The sequence below is a fragment of the Oreochromis niloticus genome, linkage group LG7, assembly GCF_001858045.2.
Source record: "Oreochromis niloticus isolate F11D_XX linkage group LG7, O_niloticus_UMD_NMBU, whole genome shotgun sequence".
NCBI lineage: Eukaryota > Metazoa > Chordata > Actinopteri > Cichliformes > Cichlidae > Oreochromis > Oreochromis niloticus.
Genome location: NC_031972.2, coordinates 11,782,653 through 11,804,482, shown reverse-complemented (window position 1 = coordinate 11,804,482; position 21,830 = coordinate 11,782,653). Strand labels below are relative to the sequence as shown.

At 38.1% G+C, this 21,830-nt stretch overlaps 3 protein-coding genes and 1 long non-coding RNA gene across 17 annotated transcripts; 2 read left to right on the top strand and 2 right to left on the bottom strand.

The window, feature by feature from the left end:
- Positions 1–156: 156 nt before the first annotated feature.
- On the bottom strand, positions 157–6,377 carry LOC102078962 (uncharacterized). 6 transcript variants are annotated; one of them, XR_003221212.1, is made up of 5 exons: positions 3,640–3,965; positions 3,290–3,560; positions 2,109–2,905; positions 1,175–1,300; positions 157–1,048 (listed from the first exon to the last, which is right to left on the bottom strand). It is a non-coding gene; the product is annotated as an uncharacterized LOC102078962 (long non-coding RNA). The 6 variants fall into 6 exon arrangements; XR_003221211.1 differs by adding an exon at positions 3,972–6,377 and having other exon boundaries at positions 157–2,905; positions 3,640–3,861; XR_003221210.1 differs by having other exon boundaries at positions 1,175–2,905.
- A 161-nt stretch (positions 6,378–6,538) lies between these two features.
- On the top strand, positions 6,539–10,619 carry enoph1 (enolase-phosphatase 1). Of its 2 annotated transcripts, none has more exons than XM_003455122.5 (6): positions 6,539–6,866; positions 8,179–8,280; positions 8,573–8,775; positions 8,931–9,063; positions 9,274–9,397; positions 9,701–10,619. In XM_003455122.5, exons 1-6 carry the CDS (start codon positions 6,783–6,785, stop codon positions 9,838–9,840), a joined length of 786 nt encoding a protein of 261 aa, XP_003455170.1. In that variant the 5' UTR covers positions 6,539–6,782; the 3' UTR covers positions 9,841–10,619. The 2 variants fall into 2 exon arrangements, with proteins under 2 accessions (XP_003455170.1, XP_013132991.1); XM_013277537.3 differs by lacking the exon at positions 6,539–6,866 and adding an exon at positions 6,874–6,991.
- A 641-nt stretch (positions 10,620–11,260) lies between these two features.
- Positions 11,261–18,671, top strand: hnrnpd (heterogeneous nuclear ribonucleoprotein D). 6 transcript variants are annotated; one of them, XR_002062659.2, is made up of 9 exons: positions 11,261–11,800; positions 13,159–13,327; positions 13,684–13,845; positions 13,964–14,095; positions 16,171–16,267; positions 16,596–16,751; positions 16,835–16,928; positions 17,275–17,376; positions 18,180–18,671. XR_002062659.2 is itself a non-coding variant. In XM_005459667.4 (8 exons), the coding sequence occupies exons 1-7, from the start codon at positions 11,634–11,636 to the stop codon at positions 16,900–16,902; spliced, it is 951 nt and encodes a 316-aa protein (XP_005459724.1). In that variant the 5' UTR covers positions 11,261–11,633; the 3' UTR covers positions 16,903–16,928; positions 18,180–18,671. The 6 variants fall into 6 exon arrangements, 4 of the variants coding, with proteins under 4 accessions (XP_005459724.1, XP_005459723.1, XP_003455195.1 ...); XR_001225344.3 differs by having other exon boundaries at positions 16,835–17,376; XM_005459667.4 differs by lacking the exon at positions 17,275–17,376.
- On the bottom strand, positions 18,492–21,376 carry si:ch73-234b20.5 (vesicle-associated membrane protein 8). 3 transcript variants are annotated; one of them, XM_013277534.3, is made up of 4 exons: positions 21,236–21,376; positions 20,806–20,845; positions 20,255–20,425; positions 18,492–19,064 (listed from the first exon to the last, which is right to left on the bottom strand). In XM_013277534.3, the coding sequence occupies exons 2-4, from the start codon at positions 20,806–20,808 to the stop codon at positions 18,927–18,929; spliced, it is 312 nt and encodes a 103-aa protein (XP_013132988.1). In that variant the 5' UTR covers positions 20,809–20,845; positions 21,236–21,376; the 3' UTR covers positions 18,492–18,926. The 3 variants fall into 3 exon arrangements, with proteins under 3 accessions (XP_013132988.1, XP_013132989.1, XP_013132990.1); XM_013277535.3 differs by having other exon boundaries at positions 20,806–20,887; positions 21,236–21,373; XM_013277536.3 differs by lacking the exon at positions 20,806–20,845 and having other exon boundaries at positions 21,236–21,371.
- Positions 21,377–21,830: the final 454 nt, after the last annotated feature.

The window sequence follows — 21,830 nt, the reverse complement described above, 5'->3', positions numbered from 1 at the left end:
CTTTGGGTGCCTTGTAAAGCGCTATATAAATCCAATCCATTATTATTATTATTTTCACATTTTTCTCTCATGTTTAAACACTCTCAAAGTTCAAACCTTCGTAGAAAAAAAAAAGTCCAGTATTATAGAATGAAACCAAAGGCAACCCCGGTTCTCTTTGACGGTGCAAAACGTTTCATTGACATTGTTGTGTTTATTGACATGGAAAATTGCACACAAAGAAAAATCAGTGAAACAGCGAGGCTGCCAGAGGTGAACTGCAGCGAGGGACCACTGTATAGCCAATATAATAAATGAGTATGTAGTCCAGTAATCCAGAAAGCTACACAACACGGGGTGGTTTATTTCCAAACACAAGTCTAACTTCAGTTTCACACTCTTTTTTTTTTAAAATTAGAAATAATCAAATTGTTAAATGCTTAAATTTACACAAAATACCAGAAATCTGCACTGTCTCAAACACAAAACATCTCAAAAGTATTACAGATAAAAGGTGAATGGATGGAATGACCGCTATATTAAACAGTTTAAAGGTAATGTTTGAAAAGCACATGTCATCTGAGAGTGTAATGAAAGAAACAAAACCTTAAATAAACACTGCATTCTTGATGGATTTTAATTGACTTAGTACTTGCAATCATTGCCAGTATGATTGTTTGTGTTATAATGTACTCTGTGTGTTAATGTGTTTTATAATCTTTTATAGGTTTCCTATTCATTTTCAGTTATAAAAAAATACAGTGAAGGAATAAAACTGATGTTTCTGACAGTATTCATCTTTGCTGAGGCTCTACATAACTGCACTGTAGCACAGCTGTGTACATACAGATGTCACTGTATCTGTAAACCTCAATAATGTGGTCAGGGGATTCTCTGAATGTTCCAACAACCAATAAACACAAAATATAAAAACTTTGAATCTGCCCTCATCTTCCAAGGTGGAGTGGCACTATTCCCTCTTTGGCTGGTTAAACCCTTAAAATTGTGCGATCGTAGCAGTGTAGCCATGTGAAGAAAATACAGGCAGAACTAAGTAGATCCAGTTTTCCTGTGAATAACATTGGACCTCATTCAGTATATGTATGGAAACATTGTTATCCTGTGCAAAAAAAAAAAAAAAAAAAAAAAGTGCACACACAAAATTACATGAAACCTGTGCAAATTTTGTTCTTACCACTGTGTGTGTTGACTCTGAATCATCCATATACTGCCATGCTTCTACTTCTCTTTGTAAATAAGCAAGTTTACCTCAAGGTGAAGTGGAGAAAGTGATGATGGTGTAAGAGAGACACCTACATCACTAAAGTAAGAAAACAGGAGGAGATATGACTAAAGAAACTGAAACAGTGTCACAAGTCAGTGATTCATCTATATTTTAATACATGAATCTGCTGGTGCTCTACACACAGATTTAGAACAAATGATGAAGGTCTGGCTATCTTAAAAATGTAAAAATAATCAGTAATCATAACTATTTGTACCATTATTAATATTATTAATACTGCTGTTGTAGTTATCATTTGATCATTATTTACATGTGCCAAACGACTCTTAGAATTACAATTAAATTTAAAAAAAAAAAAAAGTTCTGGAAATGGCATTAAGGCTCTTGTGCTTTCCTGGTTAGCACATCTCTGGAACATTGTGTGGAAGTCTGGTGGTGGAACACGCCACCAGCACTTTATCCTCTGAAGAACAGTGTCAACAAGTTTGCCCAACTGATCGATATGCGTGTGGGTTTTTGTCTTTGAGGCCGTGAAAATACTGTAAAATTAATATTTTAGAGAGAAAATTTGAGAGCTAAAGCCCTTATGTCACTATAAGACACATAAGTTACTAGACCAGTTCTAGGCTGCAGGAGTGGTGGAGCACAGCACAGTAAAGAAACTAGAACCTGAAACCTTTAAATGAAAAGCCGACATACAAACTAAACTAAATCAGTGTAATTTAATGAGGGAAATTCTTTTGTGTGGTGTCTCTTCTTTTTTCTTCTGACTTTTAAAAGCAAAAAGCAGAAAAGCAACAATAAAAAGTTAAAACTTCAAGATGTTTTTTAACATTTTGGGACATCAATTTAGAGACAACCTAAAACATTACTTATTACTCACCACTTTGTTCATTCTTGCTGTTGTCTAAGATGCAGCAGAGGATAATTTACACTTGGCACTGTCTTTATGGATCCTTAGTTCGAGTTACAGTTGGCTCTACAATAGATGTCCCTGGTTCAACATCCAGTCACAGCCCTGCCATATGTCCAATGCAGTTGACAGAAGTCTTAAAACTTAGAGTCTTGAGAAAATAAGTTCTCCAGAGAAGGCTTCACAGTTTCTTTGGTGGAGTGGGGCTCCTGCTGCTGCTCTTTTCCTCTTCATAACCCTTTACAAACATCTTTAGAAACTGGCAGATCTCCCGACATGATAACGCTGTCCTCTGAGCTGTAGTCTGACTCTCCAGTGCCTTGTCATCTCACTGTTTTCTGTGCGATAAACAGCAGAGATGACTCTGGTGACGATGAGGCTGACATCCAGGGTGTGGACACTGTTCCTCCGGTCTGTGTTCAGCGCATAAATATCCACCTTGTCTGGAAGTACAGGAGTCAGGATCTAAGAATGTAAGTGGCACCATGCAGGCAGCACCATCATACCAGCTGGTGAGTCTGTAGAAGGAGATGGAGTGGCGTTCTCCCTCTAACTCTGCAGCACAGGGGTAAAAGGTGTCCTCATCTGCTCTGAGTGAAACAATCCCCTGACTGCAATATGAGGAAACTCCTTGGACCCCGTAACAAGGTCATGGTAAAGGGAGAGGATTTGATTGTTCATGGAGTCCAAAGGGCTGCTGCTTAAAGGCCGGTTCCTCAAATTTGTGACGACCATCTGACGTAGACTGACTGGACTCACCAGCTCAGCTATGAGAAATAAAAATGTCATCTATGTTAATCATGACATAATCAGGTAGATTAAGGATTTAAATGTCAAGACATGGCTTTAGTTCATCATATGCCATTTCCACAAACGGGTTATGAGAGGCCCACAGCAGAACTCATTCTTTATAAAACCCTTAGGTGAATACAGGCTGTACAGTCTGTATTCACTTAAGTAAAAAGTAATCAAGTAAATAAGTAGGAAAAGTGGTTCCATTTCACTTCCACATTAATAAGATTATAGCTGGTGATTTTCTATGCTGTGTTAATATCATCAAATCCTATTTAAAGAGCAAACCAACAACAAATGGCCTCTGTAGCAGAAAGGAACTACACATACCAGGTTTTGGAGAAACAGAAAATACTTACATATGGTACACAACCCTTCTGACATCTCTCATTTCCCCCTCTTTCATGCCAATCTTTGTTACATTCTCCGTTTGTCACGGCAGGGTTGCCAGTACAACAGGCTGGAATGCAGACAGAGGCGGAGGCTGAGTGATTTTCCCAAAACTGAATATTTATTTATAAACACACAAAAATTGAAACTACAAAATGTAGCTATATGTGATTCTAGTGGTGGCAATTATGGTACAGCGCAGGAAGGGGATCAGGATAAAAGGTGCTGGGGTCAGAGGCTCTGTAACAGAGGAGACAGGTATCAGGTGGGCTTCAGGAGGTAAGACAAGTAAACAGGTGGAAACAAGTTTCTGCCTTACTTGTGAGCAGGTCGGAGGGAGCGTGGGGAGAAAACCGCCAGCGGGTTCGGGGTGAGTGTCAATTTGACTGTGATCCAGACAGTCCAGAGTTCCCGAGAGTTCCAAGACCAGAGGTGACGGCAGGGGGGCAGGCAGGTGGAGCAGGTCATCTGAATGACGGAGTGACCAGCGATGAAAAAGTAGGTAAGGAACTGCACAGATGAGTGAATGGTCTGAGAGGTACTGTGATACAAGAAACAATAAGTCAGCACAACGAGAATGAATAATGACAAGTAGACAAATTGAAGGCCTGGCACTAAGTAAGGTTGCCAGACATTCTGATGAAGACTCACTGAGAGCGCTGGTCTTAAATACCGCCAGCTGAATTGCCAACAGGTGTGGAGAATAGGTGGGGTAATATGGCTCCACCTGGGGGTTGAAACCTAGAGCTGCTGGAGAAACACTGCAACTCACCCAGACCATGACACCATTTTTATCTTTCCCCCTTCCTTGACCGACATAAAATGAAAACCTCATATGAACAATTTAAAAGTCTGCTAAAACATACGGACATAATTTCCAAAGGCCATTAGTAGTTCAATGTCTGGATCCAAAACTTTCCAGTTCTGTTGATCGTTGGGGACAAAAGCCCTTGTTCCATGTGTTCTGCAGTTCCATTTCAAGGTTACACTAAACAGTCTTTCAGTGCTTCTCTGTTTTCTTGCAGTTTCTTGTCTGAACTCAAGTAGCTCAACTGTAGCTCAAGACCAGTGAGTAAATGAGGCCAAACAAAATGGCAACTGGATTTGCAATGTTACCAAGGTCATGAAGCACTTCGACACATTCAGTGATTAGTCCAACATTTTCAAGGTCGTCTGTGGGTTCTGGACCTGCCACATTCCCTAATGGTTGTTCTCAGATTCCTAAAAATAAAAATAAATACATCTTTAGCCAGAACACAAACCTGCAAAAACATTCTCTTTGCTTCCAGAGAGCAAATTTGTGTAAAGTAGAGGCCACTAAACTTATCATGTTCTCCTTTATGAGGGTTTCTGGGTCTTCAGTGAGATAAACAATTAGCACCTTCAGTACACAAGCTCTTTTAGTTTAAATGTCACCTTCCTACCGCAAAGAAAAGGGCGATGTGTGAGATTATTGTTGTATTGTGCAGTAAACAACACTAGTAAAATAAACTACAAGGAAGAAACACAAAAAGTAATCACTGAAAAGTCCACAATACCCAAAACTTTTAATAGTTTCTGCAGCTGAAAGTATCAGTTTAAACAGTTTAAATCTTAAGTTTAGGGAGATTTTTCCCAATCTACTTACTTTGTAAAAAATCTTGTGAGAAAAGGTTATTATAGAAAGGAAGAAACACCAAAAGTTATAGCACCCAAAAATAACCCACACAGAATTCTAGCTGTTGCATGAACTTGGATGTCAGTAGGACAGTGGTGATGCAGGCAAACTCTGCTTCCACCTGCAAACATTTAAGAATTACAGTAAAATGTGAAAAATGTGTTTGGTGGACCAGAACAATATGATGTAGGAAAATCCATGAAATGCATTTTTATTTCCTGATTCATTTTAGTTAAACAATGTGAAATAATGAGACGTGGGAGTGGTGCTCTTTCTTAACTACAAATCCAATTTGAAAATTGCAATTTCTAGCTCTGGGTGAATATTCATGAAAAATTTGAACACTTTACAATTTTTTTTTTTTTTTGTTAATGGAATAATCAAGACAATATAATGATAATAATACCTCACACTCAGAAAAGACAGCTGGTCACCTTCTTTTAAAATCAGCAATGAAAAGCTTGTCTTTAATCATCTCACCAGGAATCTACAGATCTCTGCAATGTCTGATCAACATGTGATCTACATAGGTAACTTTGGGGTGCATTCCAAGCTTTAAAGGTGCATGGAAAATTTAAATATGTGCATGGATAAGGGTGTCTCCAGCCAAAGTGGCTGTGGTTTAACCTGTAGTGCTTCAATGACTGAGATCTTGTAGCCTCTTGTGCTGCATACTCTTTACACTTCCACATTCATGTTAGTGAAATTGAAACAAAACAAAAAGACACTACATCATATATTACTTTAAATATCCTCACGGAAAGTGTAAAGATACACTCTGACCCTTCATTATGATCTTGAAGATGAATTCTTCTAAACATTTAATGGTGATGGAATTTTACTTGCACTATGTAAGCATCACCAATAAATTGAATTGTTCCTGTGCAGCCTTCAAGTTTGGAGATGCTTTTCAAAAAAAGAGATGTCCTGTAATAACATATTAACCAAACTTGTGGTTATAAAATAGAAAATGTACAACAAGCCCAATTTTAGTTTTACAGTACTAACTACATTAAAACATGACAATAATAGCTGATTCATTACATGTCAAACTCGGGACCACCATCACAGTATTTATTTTTAAGACTGGTGAAAGAGTATATGAGTTGAAAAGTTTCATAGAGACTTAAAATCAGCTCATCAGCTCTGTGCAGATTTATTCACATTTGTTCACTCACGTTTGACTTATTTAAGATAGCCCCTTTATAGCCCTGTAATTTTTATGTTGAAAGGGGCTATACAAATAAAATTGTGTTAATGATTAGTTAACAGGTGTACCTTATACTACTACTTCTGCATTACAGTGTGGCACTAGCATAGTTTCAGTATTGCTGTTGTAGGACAAATAACACACTTTCATATAAAATAGCCCCCTGTTGTCATAAATGTTAACCAATACATAATACCTAATGCAAAATATGCTTTCATTTAATAAAATGGCACAGACAAGTAAAGTGGGTGTTGGAATATAGATTTTAAATAATGTTTTAAACAAATAAACTCTTCTTGTTGTTTTACTTGTTGTTCATTATTAAGGTACCGCCACCTACTGGCGTGGAGTCTGAACTGACGGAGCTGGCCATGTGTGCATATTACTGCCCTGTGTGTTAGCTGTGAAGTGATAGCTAGTTAGTGGTTTACCACCAGATAGATTTGTTAGCGCATGCATAATCTGTGGTCTGCTTGATCTGTTAGTCTTGTAGAAACAGCGAGGACCGGGTACAGCCTGGTTCTTCCACCGCGGTGCTGCTAATTAGTAAGCTAACGTCAGCTAACAAGAGCAGCTGCAGACTCACCCAGTAAAAATGGCCACTGTTTCTATTCCTGCCTGCACTAGTGCCCTGCTGCTCGACATTGAAGGCACCACCACACCGATTACATTTGTGAAGGTAAGCAGCGTGAAATGCAAACAAAGTCTGCACGTCCGGTTGTGCGGCTATGCTAACAGCTGCCTGTCACCGGTAGCACATAGCTAAACCAACAGAACTTCACAGCGTCTCTCTATCGCCTGAATGTAATGCAATTTTATTGTTTTGCTTCTACAACTGTCTGCTTTTGTCCTTTTATTGTTTCGTCCATATTTGCTTTATATAACCAGAAATGCCGTTTGACAACGAACACACCTAACGCTGCGTTTATGTCACACAAGAAGTGTTGTAATTAGCAGTTTCATGTAATTTTTTTTTTACTTTTATGGAAGCCTCTTTGCTTTGTGTCTTAGAAACACAAAGCATGCGTTAGAAACAGACATAGACATGTGGAGTCAGGCCAGTTTTCTAATTACTGTTTAGCGTCACGATGTAAGTATGCAGCTGTTGGAAGTCAGTAATGTGGAGGTCAATTCCCGCTCTAGATCATTCCACACGGCGTGAAGAAACATGACAGTTTATTACGGTTCGGCGGTGGCAGTGTGTTGGTAATCAGTGGGCAGCTATGGACAGTCCGCCTACCTGCAGACGGTCCACACCGTCTGTCCACTGTCCATACACTATCTGTGTGTTGCCAAATGGAGGCAGTGTGCTACTCTTGCTTGTGCTGTTGTTGGTCCTTCAGCCTGATGTTAAGACCAAATGTTAAAACCAGTGGAAGGTGTCCTCTGTATTCGTCATACTTTTTTCTTCTTTTTCACTTAAATTTTTGCGTTTTGACGCATCTCCCATGCCTGGTAGTCTCCTGTTGCTCCTGATCATTGGTTTACCAGTCACCATTCACAATGCTCATCAACATTGAGCTACACACTGTTGGGTTTTTCAAGAACTGCATGGAAGCACATTTGCGTGGGTTAAAAAAACTCCTCTCTGGGTAGGCAAATGTCTATGCAAACGGACACAACAGCTGTACCATAAATGAAAGAAAAGGCTTTCAAAACAGGAATCAATAAAAATTGTTCTGTTAGTATTTTCTGACTAGAGGGTCTGAATTAGAGCCTAACTGATATATGTATGTCCTATATTGCCATCGGGGAAGTTGCAGAGTGCCCTCCGGTGGAGAAACTATGGACATCAGCACTGGTTGAAGGGTGTTTCTACCATCTCTTCTGTAGTTTCTGTTATTAAAATTTAACTTTATTGGCTGCTATAAATACAGATTGGCAGATAGGTGATATCGGTCTGCTGACAAATCACTCAGGCGTTAGTGTGGGTTTTATGTTTTGATTTTATTTTATTTTTCGCTGTCACATGTCCATATTTTCATTTCTAGGATATCCTTTTTCCGTACATCAAAGAGCATCTTGAGGATTACCTGTCCACTCACTGGGAAGAAGACGAGTGCAAACAAGATGTTCATCTACTAAAGAAACAGGTAGCTGGCAAACATGTTTTTAAGTGTGATTCCCTACTGGAAGAATGAAATCCAGGCTGTTACTCAGCCTGGCAGGAATGCAGCTTGTTATTTATCAGCAGCTAGTGAACAAAGGAGGGAAAACTTTTATTTGGGTACTGAAGAATTCTTATATTTTCATCTTCTATCCTTTATTTTCTGAATTGCTTGCCTTTTTTTTTGATGAATATTGTCGTCCCTGTTTTAATCCACCAAGTAAACCAGGGAACATGCCTTAGCGCTCTTTTAACAAAAAGGCTGACTGTCACGGCAGATTGAAGAGGACATGAAACAGAACCGGGCGTGTCCTGTGCACACTGTGGACCAGACAGTTCACACAGATGAGGAGAAGGCCATTAGGGAAGTAATAGAAAATGTTCTGTGGCAGATGGCGGCAGACAGGAAGTCCACAGCACTCAAACAGTTTCAGGGTCACATGTGGAGGGCAGCTTATGCATCTGGGAGAATCAAAGGCGAGTAAGTACACTGATCATTTTCCTCACTTTTAAAATTCATATGCGCTCTGCTCAGGTTTGGGTCATAATTTGGCTTGTTTGTCAGAGGTTGAGATAAAAAATAATAATAATATTAATAAGCTGCAGTTTTTTTTTTCCATCCCTTTTTAAAATCAGGGTCTATCAGGATGTAGTTCCATCCATCAGAACATGGAGAGCACGTGGCCTGAAAGTCTACATCTACTCCTCTGGAAGCGTGGAGGCACAGAAACTTCTATTTGGATACTCTGTTGAAGGAGATCTTCTAGAAGTATGTTCCCCTCTCCCACTTTAGTGCAAACACAACCTTTGCTTGCACATAGTTTCTATTTTCTTTTTCTTTTATTTATTTATTTCTTTTATAAGAAGGTTAAATTTTTTGTATTGGAGGGGCTGTACTTGGCTAAAACAAATTGTAAGCTCTTGTTGTTTATGTTATTGATATTGTCTAATCTGATGGTTTGATTTTTTTTCTTTTCAGTTATTTGACGGTCACTTTGACACCAGTATAGGGGCTAAAGTAGATGCAAAGAGCTATGAGAGAATTACAGAGAGGATCGGCTGTCAGCCTGAGGAAATCACATTCCTGACAGACGTCACCCGGGGTAAGTATGTTAGCAATGATAATATTCTGGGTTTGGTCTGCTAGTAAGATCACATCAAGACTACCAGGATGAATAGATCGGTGGGGGCGAAGGCAGTGATGGGCAAAGTGAGGCTTTGTGAAACACTGAAATGTTCAAAGTAGTCGTTTTGTGTTGAGGTTTTGAAACCGTCTGACACCCGTCTCCAAAGAGATTCCTATTGGCCACTTTTGTTTATTGTCACGTCTTGATAATAATATTCTGTTAAGGGCAAAAGACAACAGTGTACTTCCTTTTTTAATGTGACTGCATTTGTCATTGTAGAGGCCAAAGCTGCAGAAGAAGCCGGCATTAATGTTGTGGTGGTGGTCAGGCCTGGAAACATGGAGCTGACAGATGAGGAGAGGGCCCATTATAACCTCATTACCTCCTTTAGCCAACTTCAGCTTACAGGACATGCTTAACAAAGAGTTAACAAAGGATGACTTCGTGATGACCTCTCCTCTTTTTTTGCCCCCACCTTTTTTGCAATTCTAGTGTTTTATTGTTTTGTTTTCTTTCTTCCACATTGATGGGTGACGAGGGACTGGTGATGCTGCTGGGACTGCTGGCAATCAATGGGGCTGATCATGAAATTCCAGTCTTTAAAGGTGGCTCACTATGCAGTTCTTTCAGGATGCCTTTCTCATGAATAGAAACGGATGCACCAAGCATTATAGGAACACAAATGGGACGTCATTGTCATTGGACCATTTGATTGAATGGGAAGCTGTTGCTTTACATTTACAAGCCTGAAGGAAACTGCACATGACATGTGAGACTAGCTTTTTACCTTTTAGACGAACTGTATTTGACTGCCACTCTCCAAATGTATATGCGTGAACTGTATTTCTTAACCATTTTGTAAATGTTCATGTACCATTTTCCTTCCCCTCTACCCAAACAAATGTGTTGCAGACGTATGGAGTCCTGTACAGTTAGTGAACTGTCTCGTTTTAGAAAGTATAATTACAGTATAGATGCACTCAGCAGAATGAGAGTCTTCATTTGAAACTTTGTTTGAATGTCTTAATTAATCCCCTCACAGGTGAATGGTGTCTATTTAAATGTGCCATACTTGTTGTTCATTTGTAATGTTGATCTTGGGAAGTGAAAATACTGAAACATTGCCAGACTTTGTGTGAAACATTGTTGGTATTATTCAGGAAATTGACTTCTAATAAATGCCTTGTCTCCCCCAGAAGCCTGTCTTCTTCTTCAGTCCAAACTGTTTTAAAAAAGTGCTTTCAAATTGAACAGTAAGGATCACAAATGATAAAACCACAAAAAAGAAAGGAAAACAAAAAAACCCTTAAAGGTGCAATTTAAAACTGGTGCTTTGATAAGTAGCTTGTGTCAACATAACAGTGGTTCGTGCCAATAGGTAAGTGATTTTAACAATTTTTGCTCAAGATTAGTTAAAAAAATGACAAAAGTCTGGCTCCTTGGAAGAAAAATATAAATAAATGAGGGGTGAGACTTTTGCACAGTACTGTAGTCATTAAATTAAATTTTATGACTTAGATTCTGCATCTTATGATATTCTATAACATGCTGATGGGTGGGTTGGTTATTTGATTCATCAATCATGATGAATCTACTTTTTGTCTTTGGTGTATTATTGACCAAAGATTTGTTCAGAGTATAAATTACTAACTGAAAAATGTCTTTTACATAATTCTACTTTAGTATTTTTCTGTTTACTTTGCTCAGTTCCTTATTTTTGCCTCAATTACTTCCTCTTTTTCATCTGTAGTTTGCAAACTGCTCCACAAAAAAGAGGAAATTAAGCCGAAAATGTACTATTTGTTACATAAAGAGGGGGGCGGTCTAGCTTTCACGTCGGTTTGTCAGCCGGTTTTAACCGACGAAGAAGAAATGACGGCGACGAAAACAAAGCGACGCTCATAAGTCACCTCTCAATATTATCGTAACTCAACCTAATTTTTTTTTCATACCGAGCGGTGTTTTCTCCAATTTCATACTAACCCCACATTGGATTCACGTAACCTAACCAGTTAGCTTGTTCTAACTAGCGACAGACATTTTATTTAACAGCATATGATATCAAAATATTAGCCAGCTACTAGCCTGTCATCAGCTGACAGAAGCCAGACCGTTAGCTTAGCTCCAGCAGAGATATCTGACGTAGCTTGGATTTCAGAGCCCTTTAGGGGTGAAGCTTTAGTTTAAGACTTGTTCCAGAAAAAGCCGAAACATGTCGGATGATTATGAATTAAGCGACGACCCGAACATGATGAGAATGGAGGAGGATGGAGAGGCGAACAGTGACGACCCGATGTCAGCAGCGGGGGACTGTGGCCTTATGGGGGGCGAGGCCGAAGGATCAAGGATCGACGCCAGTAAAAACGAGGAGGATGAAGGGTATGGTGATGATGAAGGGTGGCTAGACTCAGGTTCACTGTTGATCTCTGTTGATAATCGAAAAGATGCTGTAGCTGCAGGACCGGATTTTTGCAGGACCTGGCATTGTTATTGTTGGGTACTACTTCTGCATTCATAAACTAAACATTACACTAGAACGATTTCCGAGGTGTTTGAGTGTTACCGGTTTGCTATTTTAAAAGCTTGGGTTTTAAAAGGATATGTTACACTAAAATAAGTGATATTTTCGAATATCATTTATTTTGAATATTTGTTATTATTTTCAGTTTTCTGTTAAGAAAAACAGCTTTGCCAGTTGTTCAGAAAATCAAAGTACAGATGCATGTACAGAGTATTGGTTTGTTATTGTGCTGTGGTGTGACAGAAGATGATGCCAAGAATAGGGTGAAGTATAGGCAGATTATCCGTTTTAACGACGCCTAATGGGAGCAGCAAAAAGAGGAAGATTGCGTTAGGTTACTATTCATGGATATTGGCTAATAATTAGCAAATGTTCAAGTGTTGGCAATATCAATCATTAGTGGAGCTAATGGTTCCAAAATTGTATGAAGAGCATACATTACAGTGCAGGATTTTTGTTTCCCTTTTTAGAAAAGGCTGAGAGTCACAGTGCTTTTATATCAACATGGTCACTGAATCCCTTAATTAAAAAGAATTAGAACAGGTTCAATTTAGGGAATATCTTAACATTTTTTCACTGCAGTTGTAAACAAAACCATCTTTCTTGCTAACTGGTTGGTTGCAGGTCTACAGTACTTCACTGGTGGATTTATATGCATGGTTTTCTCTGCAATAAAGTATTCTGATTCTGTTATAGAAAGGGGTTTCGGACTTCCACCATTTAAAAATCACCATCACTGTAAAATCACAAAACAATTACCCCCCGTTTTATGATTATAGTTGAATTTACTCAAGAATAAATACATTTCTCTTTATCAAATGGTCACAAACAACAGGAAGATGTTCACAGGCTTCTGTTAAGAAAGGTAACAGACTCTTTGCTCTATTTTAATATGGACAAAACATGTTTATATGTGAAGGCCCATTTTGATTTCGGAAAAACCATTGTATGTGTTCACATTTTGGATGCACATAAAAGATGAAATCAGGTCCTCATTAGTCACCTAATGAATGGAGGATCTGCTGTGTTTTGATATTGTATTGTCCGGATGTAAATTGATGATAAATTACTTATTAAGCAAGTTACATAGATTACTTCTAGCAAATGAGGGGACCTTTGAGCAGCCCAGCTGTTTAAAGAAGCTTGCATAGATGTCTTATAAAGTAGTCTGCACACATAGACACCACCTGCTTATTTTTGTGTGATTTGTCAACAGGAAGATGTTTGTTGGAGGCCTCAGCTGGGACACGACTAAGAAGGACCTGAAAGATTACTTTTCAAAGTTTGGGGAAGTTGTAGACTGCACGTTAAAGCTGGACCCCATGACTGGACGGTCAAGGGGTTTTGGGTTTGTGCTCTTCAAAGAACCTGAAAGTGTTGATAAGGTATTATCCTGTTCCCATAAGTGGATGTGTTTTTTTTAATTACCAGTGAATTTACTTTTCTAACAGACATGAACTTGCTGTGATTGTGCAGCTTCATGTCTGTGTGCGTGGGGGTTTTTTTCAGTTTTATTTAATGATTAGCAGAAAAAATTCATTTTTGGCCTTTTTGGCCTGTCATACAGACTTAAATTAGAATGAATGTAACTACAGTACTGCGAGGTTTATGAATAAAACATATAATAAAAGTTTGGTCTCAATGATGCCCAAACAATCAAACATCCATTCCGCTAAATCAAGATGAAAGATGAAATATTCACGTATGTAAATTTTTGTCAATTGTCTATATTGCTTTACAGGTTGCCTCACAGAAAGAACATAAACTTAATGGGAAGGTCATTGACCCCAAAAAAGCCAAGGCCATGAAGAGCAAGGAGCCAGTAAAGAAGATCTTTGTTGGTGGCCTCTCTCCGGACACTCCTGAAGAGAAAGTCAGAGAGTATTTTGGTGCCTTTGGAGAGGTTTGTGACTTATGAAAATTAGGTTTTGTTTTAAATCTCCTGATCTTTTTCCCCACTTGTTCTGTGTGGCTCTGCAGGGCTCCTATTTGCCCATTAAATTATGTCTTAATGTGAACAGGTGGAGTCCGTTGAGCTTCCCATGGAGAACAAAACAAACAAAAGGAGAGGCTTCTGTTTCATCACATTCAAGGAGGAGGAGCCAGTAAAGAAGATCATGGAAAAAAAGTACCACAATATTGGATTAAGCAAGGTACAGTCCCTTTTTTTTAACCTTAGGTCCTATATTATGTATTTTTATTTTTCAGAATTTTTTTATATGTAGAAAAAAGTCTGCGATACATATGTTGAAAAGCTGCGTGTCTTCTCTCACTCAGTCTCTCCCTAACTTCCTATCTCTACTACAACTAAATAAATGAATTATTAATACATTAATTAAAAAAAAAACTGCCAGTTTTTCCGAACTGAGGCCACTCTCATTGTCTTATCAAAGCAGCCAGACTCCACTTATAAATTTTCTATCACAGAGCAACCTGTTGCTTTACTGCTATATCAAAAGGTTCGTTTGTGTGACTTTGGTGTTTTAACATGATATTATGAATAAAAATAAGGTGTTAAACACCAGAGCCACACAGCAACGTCCTGTTCTCCAGTGTAGGGTAGTGGGATTTTTGTCAATAAAAGTCATGTGGCTTTAAAAAGAGAACTTCTCTGGTAAAATATCATAAAGGGCTACGTGACAGCAACTAAAGCGATGATAATACTATAAATATGACTGAGAAATCACAAAATTAAAAAAATTCAGAACTGAATACTTGGTGGATTACTGTAACAGTGTTCCTGCAGAAGTAGGACAGCCCTGTTCTTTTCAAATGTAGATAATGTGGCTAACATAATTGTTAGCTTTGACTGTATACACAGATTGCGTGTGAAAGCTCTGGGGAAAAAGAAATGCTGAAGAATGACAGTGACTTTGTGGAATTTTTACAGACAGATTAGTAACCTTTTAAAAAGTACTGGGTGGGTGTTACTTTATGTGCTTCAGTGCACTTAAACTCATCTGGCTTTCTGTTAGCATTTACATCTGTTTGCTTCTTTTCTAATCTCTGTACTCATTCAAATTTACAATAACTGTGCACTCATGGGTACTTTTTTTGGTTTCTGTTGTCAGGCAAGAGAACTACTTTGAAACATTGACTTTAATGTGGTCCAGTACTTACTGAGAGCTGTTTACCAAGAGGCTGCTCTCCACCAATGAAATTCAGATTTTTGTAACTGCAGCACCTTGTTTGACAAACTCTGCATTTATATATGTCAAAAAACAAAGACCGTGCAGAGAATTTGGCTGTATTTTAAAGTAAGGCTGGTGCGCAGGGAGAAAGTTGGAAGCTACAGAGTGTCTCATTCTGGTCTGTTTTGACAGCAGTATAGTCTACTGAATGAGCTGGGCTGCTCCTATTGGCTGCTTCTGACTGTCACTCACAGACCCTTCTTTAAAGGGGCGGATGCAGAACCAATCCAAATTTAATTTAAAGCTACAGACACTGAAATTGGAACGTAATTGAAATGGAGCTCAAAACCACGCACACACACACACACACACACACGTATACATATCTATATATATATATATATAGATATGTATATTGTGGGATTATAATAATACCTTATGTCATGTTATACCCCTAATTAAAGATTATGAAATATTATGTAGTTTTAGTTTGCATTATTCTCCTGAATTAGAAGAAGGTGATAACTATTACATTTGTTAAACTGATTTGGATTACATTAGACTGCTGATTTATTGTGAATGAATGATATTGTTTTATGATGCATTATATGGATGAGTTATAAGAAATACTGTTTTCAGAGAGTCTTGATCTTATTTGTCTGATTAGAAGAGAACAGAACATACCGGAGAGGTTTTCTGCCCCATCTCAGCAGGAGCAGATAAACAGGGAGCCAAGGTCATAGCTTAGGCGCCGTGTGAGAGAAAGAATGTCAATGTTTAGGCTTTTATGACTAGGTGGGGGCCACTAGAGGCTATAAGAGTTTGAGCAATGCTCCACCATTTTGAGATCTGGTGCTGCGTACGGTGTCCCATCTCCCACGCGTGTGTTCATTAAAATCATCGTTTGACTCAACCCAGCCGGACCAGTGTTGTTATTTTGGTTTTCCTCTTGTATCCATCTCCAATATTTTGAACCCGTAACAATATATATGTATAAATAACTAAAATGTGTACGAACATGGGAGACTAATGTGAATTTGTCTTAAAGTGGTGAATTATGGTACCTTAATTTGACTCAATCTGGTAATTTCTTATAGTGTGAAATAAAAGTGGCGATGTCTAAGGAGCAGTACCAGCAGCAGCAGTATTGGGGCGGCAGAGGAGGATATTCATCTAGGTCTCGGGGAAGAGGCGGTGAGTGTAGACTACAGTAATGGTTTTGCATAACTTCTTGCAGGTAAAAATATTTATAAAGCTTACTTGTACAAACTGTGCAAAAAAAGTATTTTCTATTCTTAAAGATAACAAAGCTTTCTCCTCTGTTAGACTTGTTATGTAAATGTGATGGTAAAACAGTAATTTAACTGATTTACATTTCTGGGATGTAAATCACAAAGTTACCAGTTAAGTCTGCTCTCAGTCTAACAGTCTGATTTAATAATAGAGGCTGAGGTTTCATTTTTAGCTTGAAACAGAGGTCAGTTTATGTCAACTTGCTGTCTGTTTTTTGTTTTAATTTCAGGCCCAAATCAAAACTGGAACCAGGGTTATGGCAACTACTGGAATCAAGGCTATGGAAATTATGGCAACTATGGTTACGGTAATCAAGGCTATGGAGGATATGGTGGCTATGATTACTCTGGTTACAACAACTATTATGGCTATGGTGACTACAACAGTGAGTATAGTTTTACGGCCAGTTTTGTTCTACTTTTGAAACAATACAAACATGTGAAATTCCCACTTTGTTCACATGTATAGATCAATCTGGTGGTTATGGCAAGTCGCCACGGCGTGGTGGTCACACGAACAGTTACAAGCCGTATTAATAGGGGAAACCCTCCTCTTGAAATAGGTATGTAACAGTACATATATACTTTTTTGCTTTTAAACTTAAAGTAGTTTTATATTTACTTTGATGTTTGGTAACATTATGCATAATTTCCTCCATAAATTTCTTTTTCTCAGCACCCTCAAGTGCTTTACAGTAGTGGTAACATAGAGGCTACGCTCTTGTGGCGATTATTTTAACAGCCGGCTTCTGCTGCCTCTTTTGCATCTTCTCTTTTTTTTTAAACTGTAAAGTTAACAGGTAATGTACTGCTACTACAGTAAATGGATGCCAAAGTTAAGGATGTGCAAGGAAACAGAAGGAAGTATGTTGTCTCCTAACTCTGACATACCTTGTTTGTACCTGCCAGCGGAGCTTCCTTGCAGGCCATGAGCTGACTCCCAGATACTCTCAGGGCCCGCTCAATGCGGACCGGGTATGAGAAGCATACGCTCTCGAATGCTGCCATTTGGTATGGTCTTCCAACATCCTGTATCAGCATTTCTAAACTAAACAAATATGGGACACGTCCAGCTTTGTCATCTTTCTTTCCATTTTTTAATTTCTTTGCAATTGTTTGTAATGTAAAACGTAAAATATACACATGTAATTGTCATTTTTTACAGGCCCTTACTCCCCCACAAGTAATAATTATAAATCTGAAAAAATAACTTTGTTTTTTAAAGGATACATACAGCTTTCTCTGGACTTTCCAGTTCCTAATGTTAATATATGCATCCCTAATCTTAATTAAAATGCTTGTTTCTTTATTTAGCTCTTGTAGCCAGTAGTCCATGAGCTAAAACCTGGTTCGTATTTGGACTCTACTGTGCTGGGGGATAAAGTGCTTTAATTTGTGTACATGTATTGTTCTGTTTTGTGTTACTCACAGCGATGGAAAAGGCTCCTCCTTTTGTTAATTTTCCTGTAACAAATTTTCCTCTTTATAACCTTTGGTAAAATGAGAAGAATCAAAGTGTCACTACATCTCCAGAAAATTTGCATGTAATGCTTTCTTTAATGTGTATTTTTGACCAATCTGAACATTTCTTCCATTTAGTATTTTGGCTTTGACTTCTTCAATTTAATGCACTTCAAGATCTCTAGCTTAACTTTCTAACTTTTTATGTAATATGTTAAAATAATCAGTTTGTTTTTTTTCTTATAGTTTTTTTTATTACATTGGACATTATAAACACAGGGGATTCCTATTGTTTTGCAATCTTACCCTCTTTGTTTGTCTATAGCTGATTTGTTGTTGTTTGTTTTTCATAGGTTTCAGAGTGATGAAAGTCTACCGTGCGCTGGTGGAGTGTTGGCCAGAGAGATGATGGTATCCAGCAAAGATTACTTAGCTAGTTGTAAGACAGTAATTGAAGAACACCGTGACCTACAGTACATTTTCTTCTATACCTACTGAGTATTTCATTGTTTTGCATTTGTTTAGATTGCTGCAACGTTTGATCAGTTTGCTTTCATCCCTTCGTTTTTTGTACTCATGTCCAAATGCTAACTTGTGAATTGCTTCATATATTCCATGACTGAAATGTAACATTGGTTGGAACAAATCACTCACATATTCAGTAATGTGGTAGCAAAGATACAAAATGTGTTATTACAATTTATTATCTTTAGTCATCAGTCATGTATTAAATATGTTATTACAGAGTTTGACAGTCATAAACATACAATATATATACAGTGTATTGGACATGAAGAAATGCGACAAATAAAAATAAACACTCATTTGAATTTCTGTTCCATTAATAGAGTGGTTTTATGTCACACGTGTAAGACTGTTGGAGTGTTAAAGTATTTCAGCTAACTTGATATCACTTCAATCTCTGCTGCTCTCAATTTCTTTTTCACATTATGTTGTCACAAAATAACATAATCAACAGTCATTAGCCCTTTGAATTTACATGTCTTTGCTTAAGCTGAAGTGATCACTTGCAAGAGCAATTCAAATGCCAGTAAGCGCCATGTTTGTAGCTTTCAGCCTTGAGTGGGTAAACGTGGAATTTATATAACTTTTGTGGCAGCAAGGATGATGAGGATGATGATGATCAGCACAATCACACCGATTAGGATCATCATTTTAACATTTTTCCACCAGTATTTTCTGGCCACCCTCGTGGATGTTCTCTGGAATGAGTCAGCCTGAAAAGAAAAACTGCCAAATTAAACCCTGATATTTGAGGAAGCACATGCGTTGTTTAAAGACGAGCAATCTCCAGAAGCCCTATAAAGCAGCGGTCCCCAACCCCCGGGCCTCGGACCGGTACCGGTCCGTGAGTCGTTTGGTACCGGGCCGCGAGAGTTGAGGCTCAGGTGTGAAATGTATGGTTTTCAGGGTTTTTATCGGTTTTCAGCGTTATTTTGTTATCGTTTTAATCGTTAACTCGGATTTCTTGGGTCTTTTCACGTGTGTAATGAATAAATCTTTTTTTTGGTACCGGTACTAGTTATATTTTGTTGTATTTATCCGCGACACCTTAAAGGCCGGTCCGTGAAAATATTGTCGGGCATAAACCGGTCTGTGAGGCAAAAAAGGTTGGGGACCGCTGCTATAAAGCATAAACCATTTGCAAGTTTTAGAGATGAACACGAGGGTTTCTGATTAAGTGATTACAAAGTGATGAAGAATGATGAATGGATAATTAAAACAGGAACCCTAAAATATTAGAAGAACAAACTGAATCTTTATTGCCCAAGGATGGTTACATGTATTGCAAAGATGTAAATGTGCATTAAGTACTAAAATATTAAGTATCTAGTGAGAACAAGTTACCATACATATATAAATAATTGAGGTGAAATAGATACTAAAGTAAAGGGGTGACAGCAGTAATGCATAACTGTTTAAACATCCTAGCTAAAAGTAACAATAAAACATTTATAAGTGGGTGAGCATAGGTGAATAGCTGAAACGGGTAGCAATGTGTGTGTCATGTGTGGGTTATTTTACCCATTTGGTCTGTAAATGAAAGCAAAAGAAAACAAAGGACTGGTTTATAGGGGAATTGGGAACTGCTAGGGAAGTTTCCCTAATCAGACGACAAACTGTAAAGGTTGGGAAACTGCTTCAGTGTCTAATAATGCATTTTATTATCACTATATGTATCAGGAGTAGGATTTTCTTTTTCTTTTTAAATCTTAACCCGTCTAGTTACAAACATACCATACTATCCCCAAAAGTCATGAAAAAACTCAAAGTATCTGAAAGCTTTACTTTATGAACAAAAAGCATAAATATGCTTTGTAGCACAGTTAAACATAATTTCTTCATATATGATAAAAGATAAAATGGCTTCGAGCTTACCCCCCCACTATCACGATCAGATACTTACAGATGCCTGCAGGTCATCCGTCTTGCCAATCAGATCATCTAATCTGTCGCCTCTCTCCAGCACTTTGTTGATGTTGTCTGTCAGAATAACTTTAACCTCATTTACCTGACCTTGCACTTGGTCAAGCTTAGAGGCCGCAACAGCGGGAGGTGGCTGAGAATGTTCGTCAGCCTGTGAGAAATGGTGGAAATTGATTCACTTTTAGTGCTGTTGGTCCCTTATCCAAACATTTACTACAATGTGTATGCTACTACAGGTCTGCCGGGCAAATGGCGGTGTTACAGTCCCTGTATACGTTATTTCTAAGAATCAAACATTACTTCCTGCAACTGTGCTAACAGGAAAAAGTGCTGTCAAGTGTCGGTAAGTCTACCAAGGCCTGTGTTACTGCCAGATGAGCACCATTGTCACAAAGTAAATTTTGCTACAAAATTTTGACACAGGATTGTTCAATAATGTCAAGATTGACATCAAGTCACCCTCAGTCATCAATAAAAGAGCAGTATATTAGGCAAAAATGAAGTTATAGTCTGAAAATAGCATCGACTTACCATAGCAGCACTGTTTCCTGGTCAAAACAGCAAAACGCAGCTTCGAACAAAAAAAGGAAATCTTCAGACGAGTTCAGTCCAACTAATTTAATAAACAAACATAGAGATCTGTGTTTCGGGTCATACAGCAAAAGCTGGACAAACGTTTCCTGAAGGTTGCACCTCTTCACAGTTACTTATTAACTAACAGTTGCCTCAATCAAAGTCTCACTGTTTTACCAGAACAGGTCACCATCACCAGAGAGAACTAAATTTAGTTGAACATGAACATGCAGTACTTTCATTTCCTGCTTTTGAGGAACTAGGCTGCTATATGATCACTACATAAGAGCAAAAACAGCCACCCTGTTTAGTTATTACAGACAAAGAAGATTGAAGTTAAGCTGGTAAATAAGAGTCTACTGTTTTTAGTTCTGTGTGGTTTACATACCATCAGCTGTCAGAGTGGTAAATGCAGGCCAGTGTTGAGCTGATATGTCTGGGCAAAGTACTCTGTGTTTGCGGCAGAGTGATATTTGCAAGGCAATAAAGGGGTGTATTCACTCGGTTGCTCCACTTCATTTCCTCATCCTGTGTTGTGCAGTTTGTTATTTCACCAGTGTAGCAGCCCACACATGACAGTTTCAAAGTTCTATTGTGAAATTATGCTTCATTCCAACATATTCAAGTGTCGGTTTAGTGCAGGTTAGTCCCTTTTTATGTAATTACTAGAAAACTTTCGAAAATATGTTATATAAAACAGGTCACAAGACACACTATTTACCAATGTCTGTAAGCTGTCTCATCAATGTTTCTTATCTATTTCTGGTAATTTTTGCATGGCCTTTGCCTTTTTAAATCTTCTTTGGCGTCGAATATGTCATGGAAACATCGATAATGTTCCTCATAGGTAATTTTGTATCGCCTCTTGCCAATCAGCATATCTTTTGGCAGCTTTGTTTATCTCTTTAGCCATTTCATATAAAATGCAATAGATACCCTTTAAACCTTTTTAGCTATTAAAAATATATATGTTTATATTTATT

Coding starts and splice junctions, on each gene's coding strand:
- enoph1 (XM_003455122.5), top strand. CDS start 6,783: ATGGCCACTGTTTCTATTCCTGCCTGCACTAGTGCCCTGCTGCTCGAC. Junction 8,281..8,572: donor TTCATCTACTAAAGAAACAG/GTAGCTGGCAAA, acceptor CTGTCACGGCAG/ATTGAAGAGGACATGAAACA. Junction 9,398..9,700: donor CCTGACAGACGTCACCCGGG/GTAAGTATGTTA, acceptor TTGTCATTGTAG/AGGCCAAAGCTGCAGAAGAA.
- hnrnpd (XM_005459667.4), top strand. CDS start 11,634: ATGTCGGATGATTATGAATTAAGCGACGACCCGAACATGATGAGAATG. Junction 11,801..13,158: donor AAAAACGAGGAGGATGAAGG/GTATGGTGATGA, acceptor ATTTGTCAACAG/GAAGATGTTTGTTGGAGGCC. Junction 16,752..16,834: donor TGGCTATGGTGACTACAACA/GTGAGTATAGTT, acceptor TCACATGTATAG/ATCAATCTGGTGGTTATGGC.
- si:ch73-234b20.5 (XM_013277534.3), bottom strand. Junction 19,065..20,254: donor CGGATGACCTGCAGGCATCT/GTAAGTATCTGA, acceptor TTTTCTTTTCAG/GCTGACTCATTCCAGAGAAC.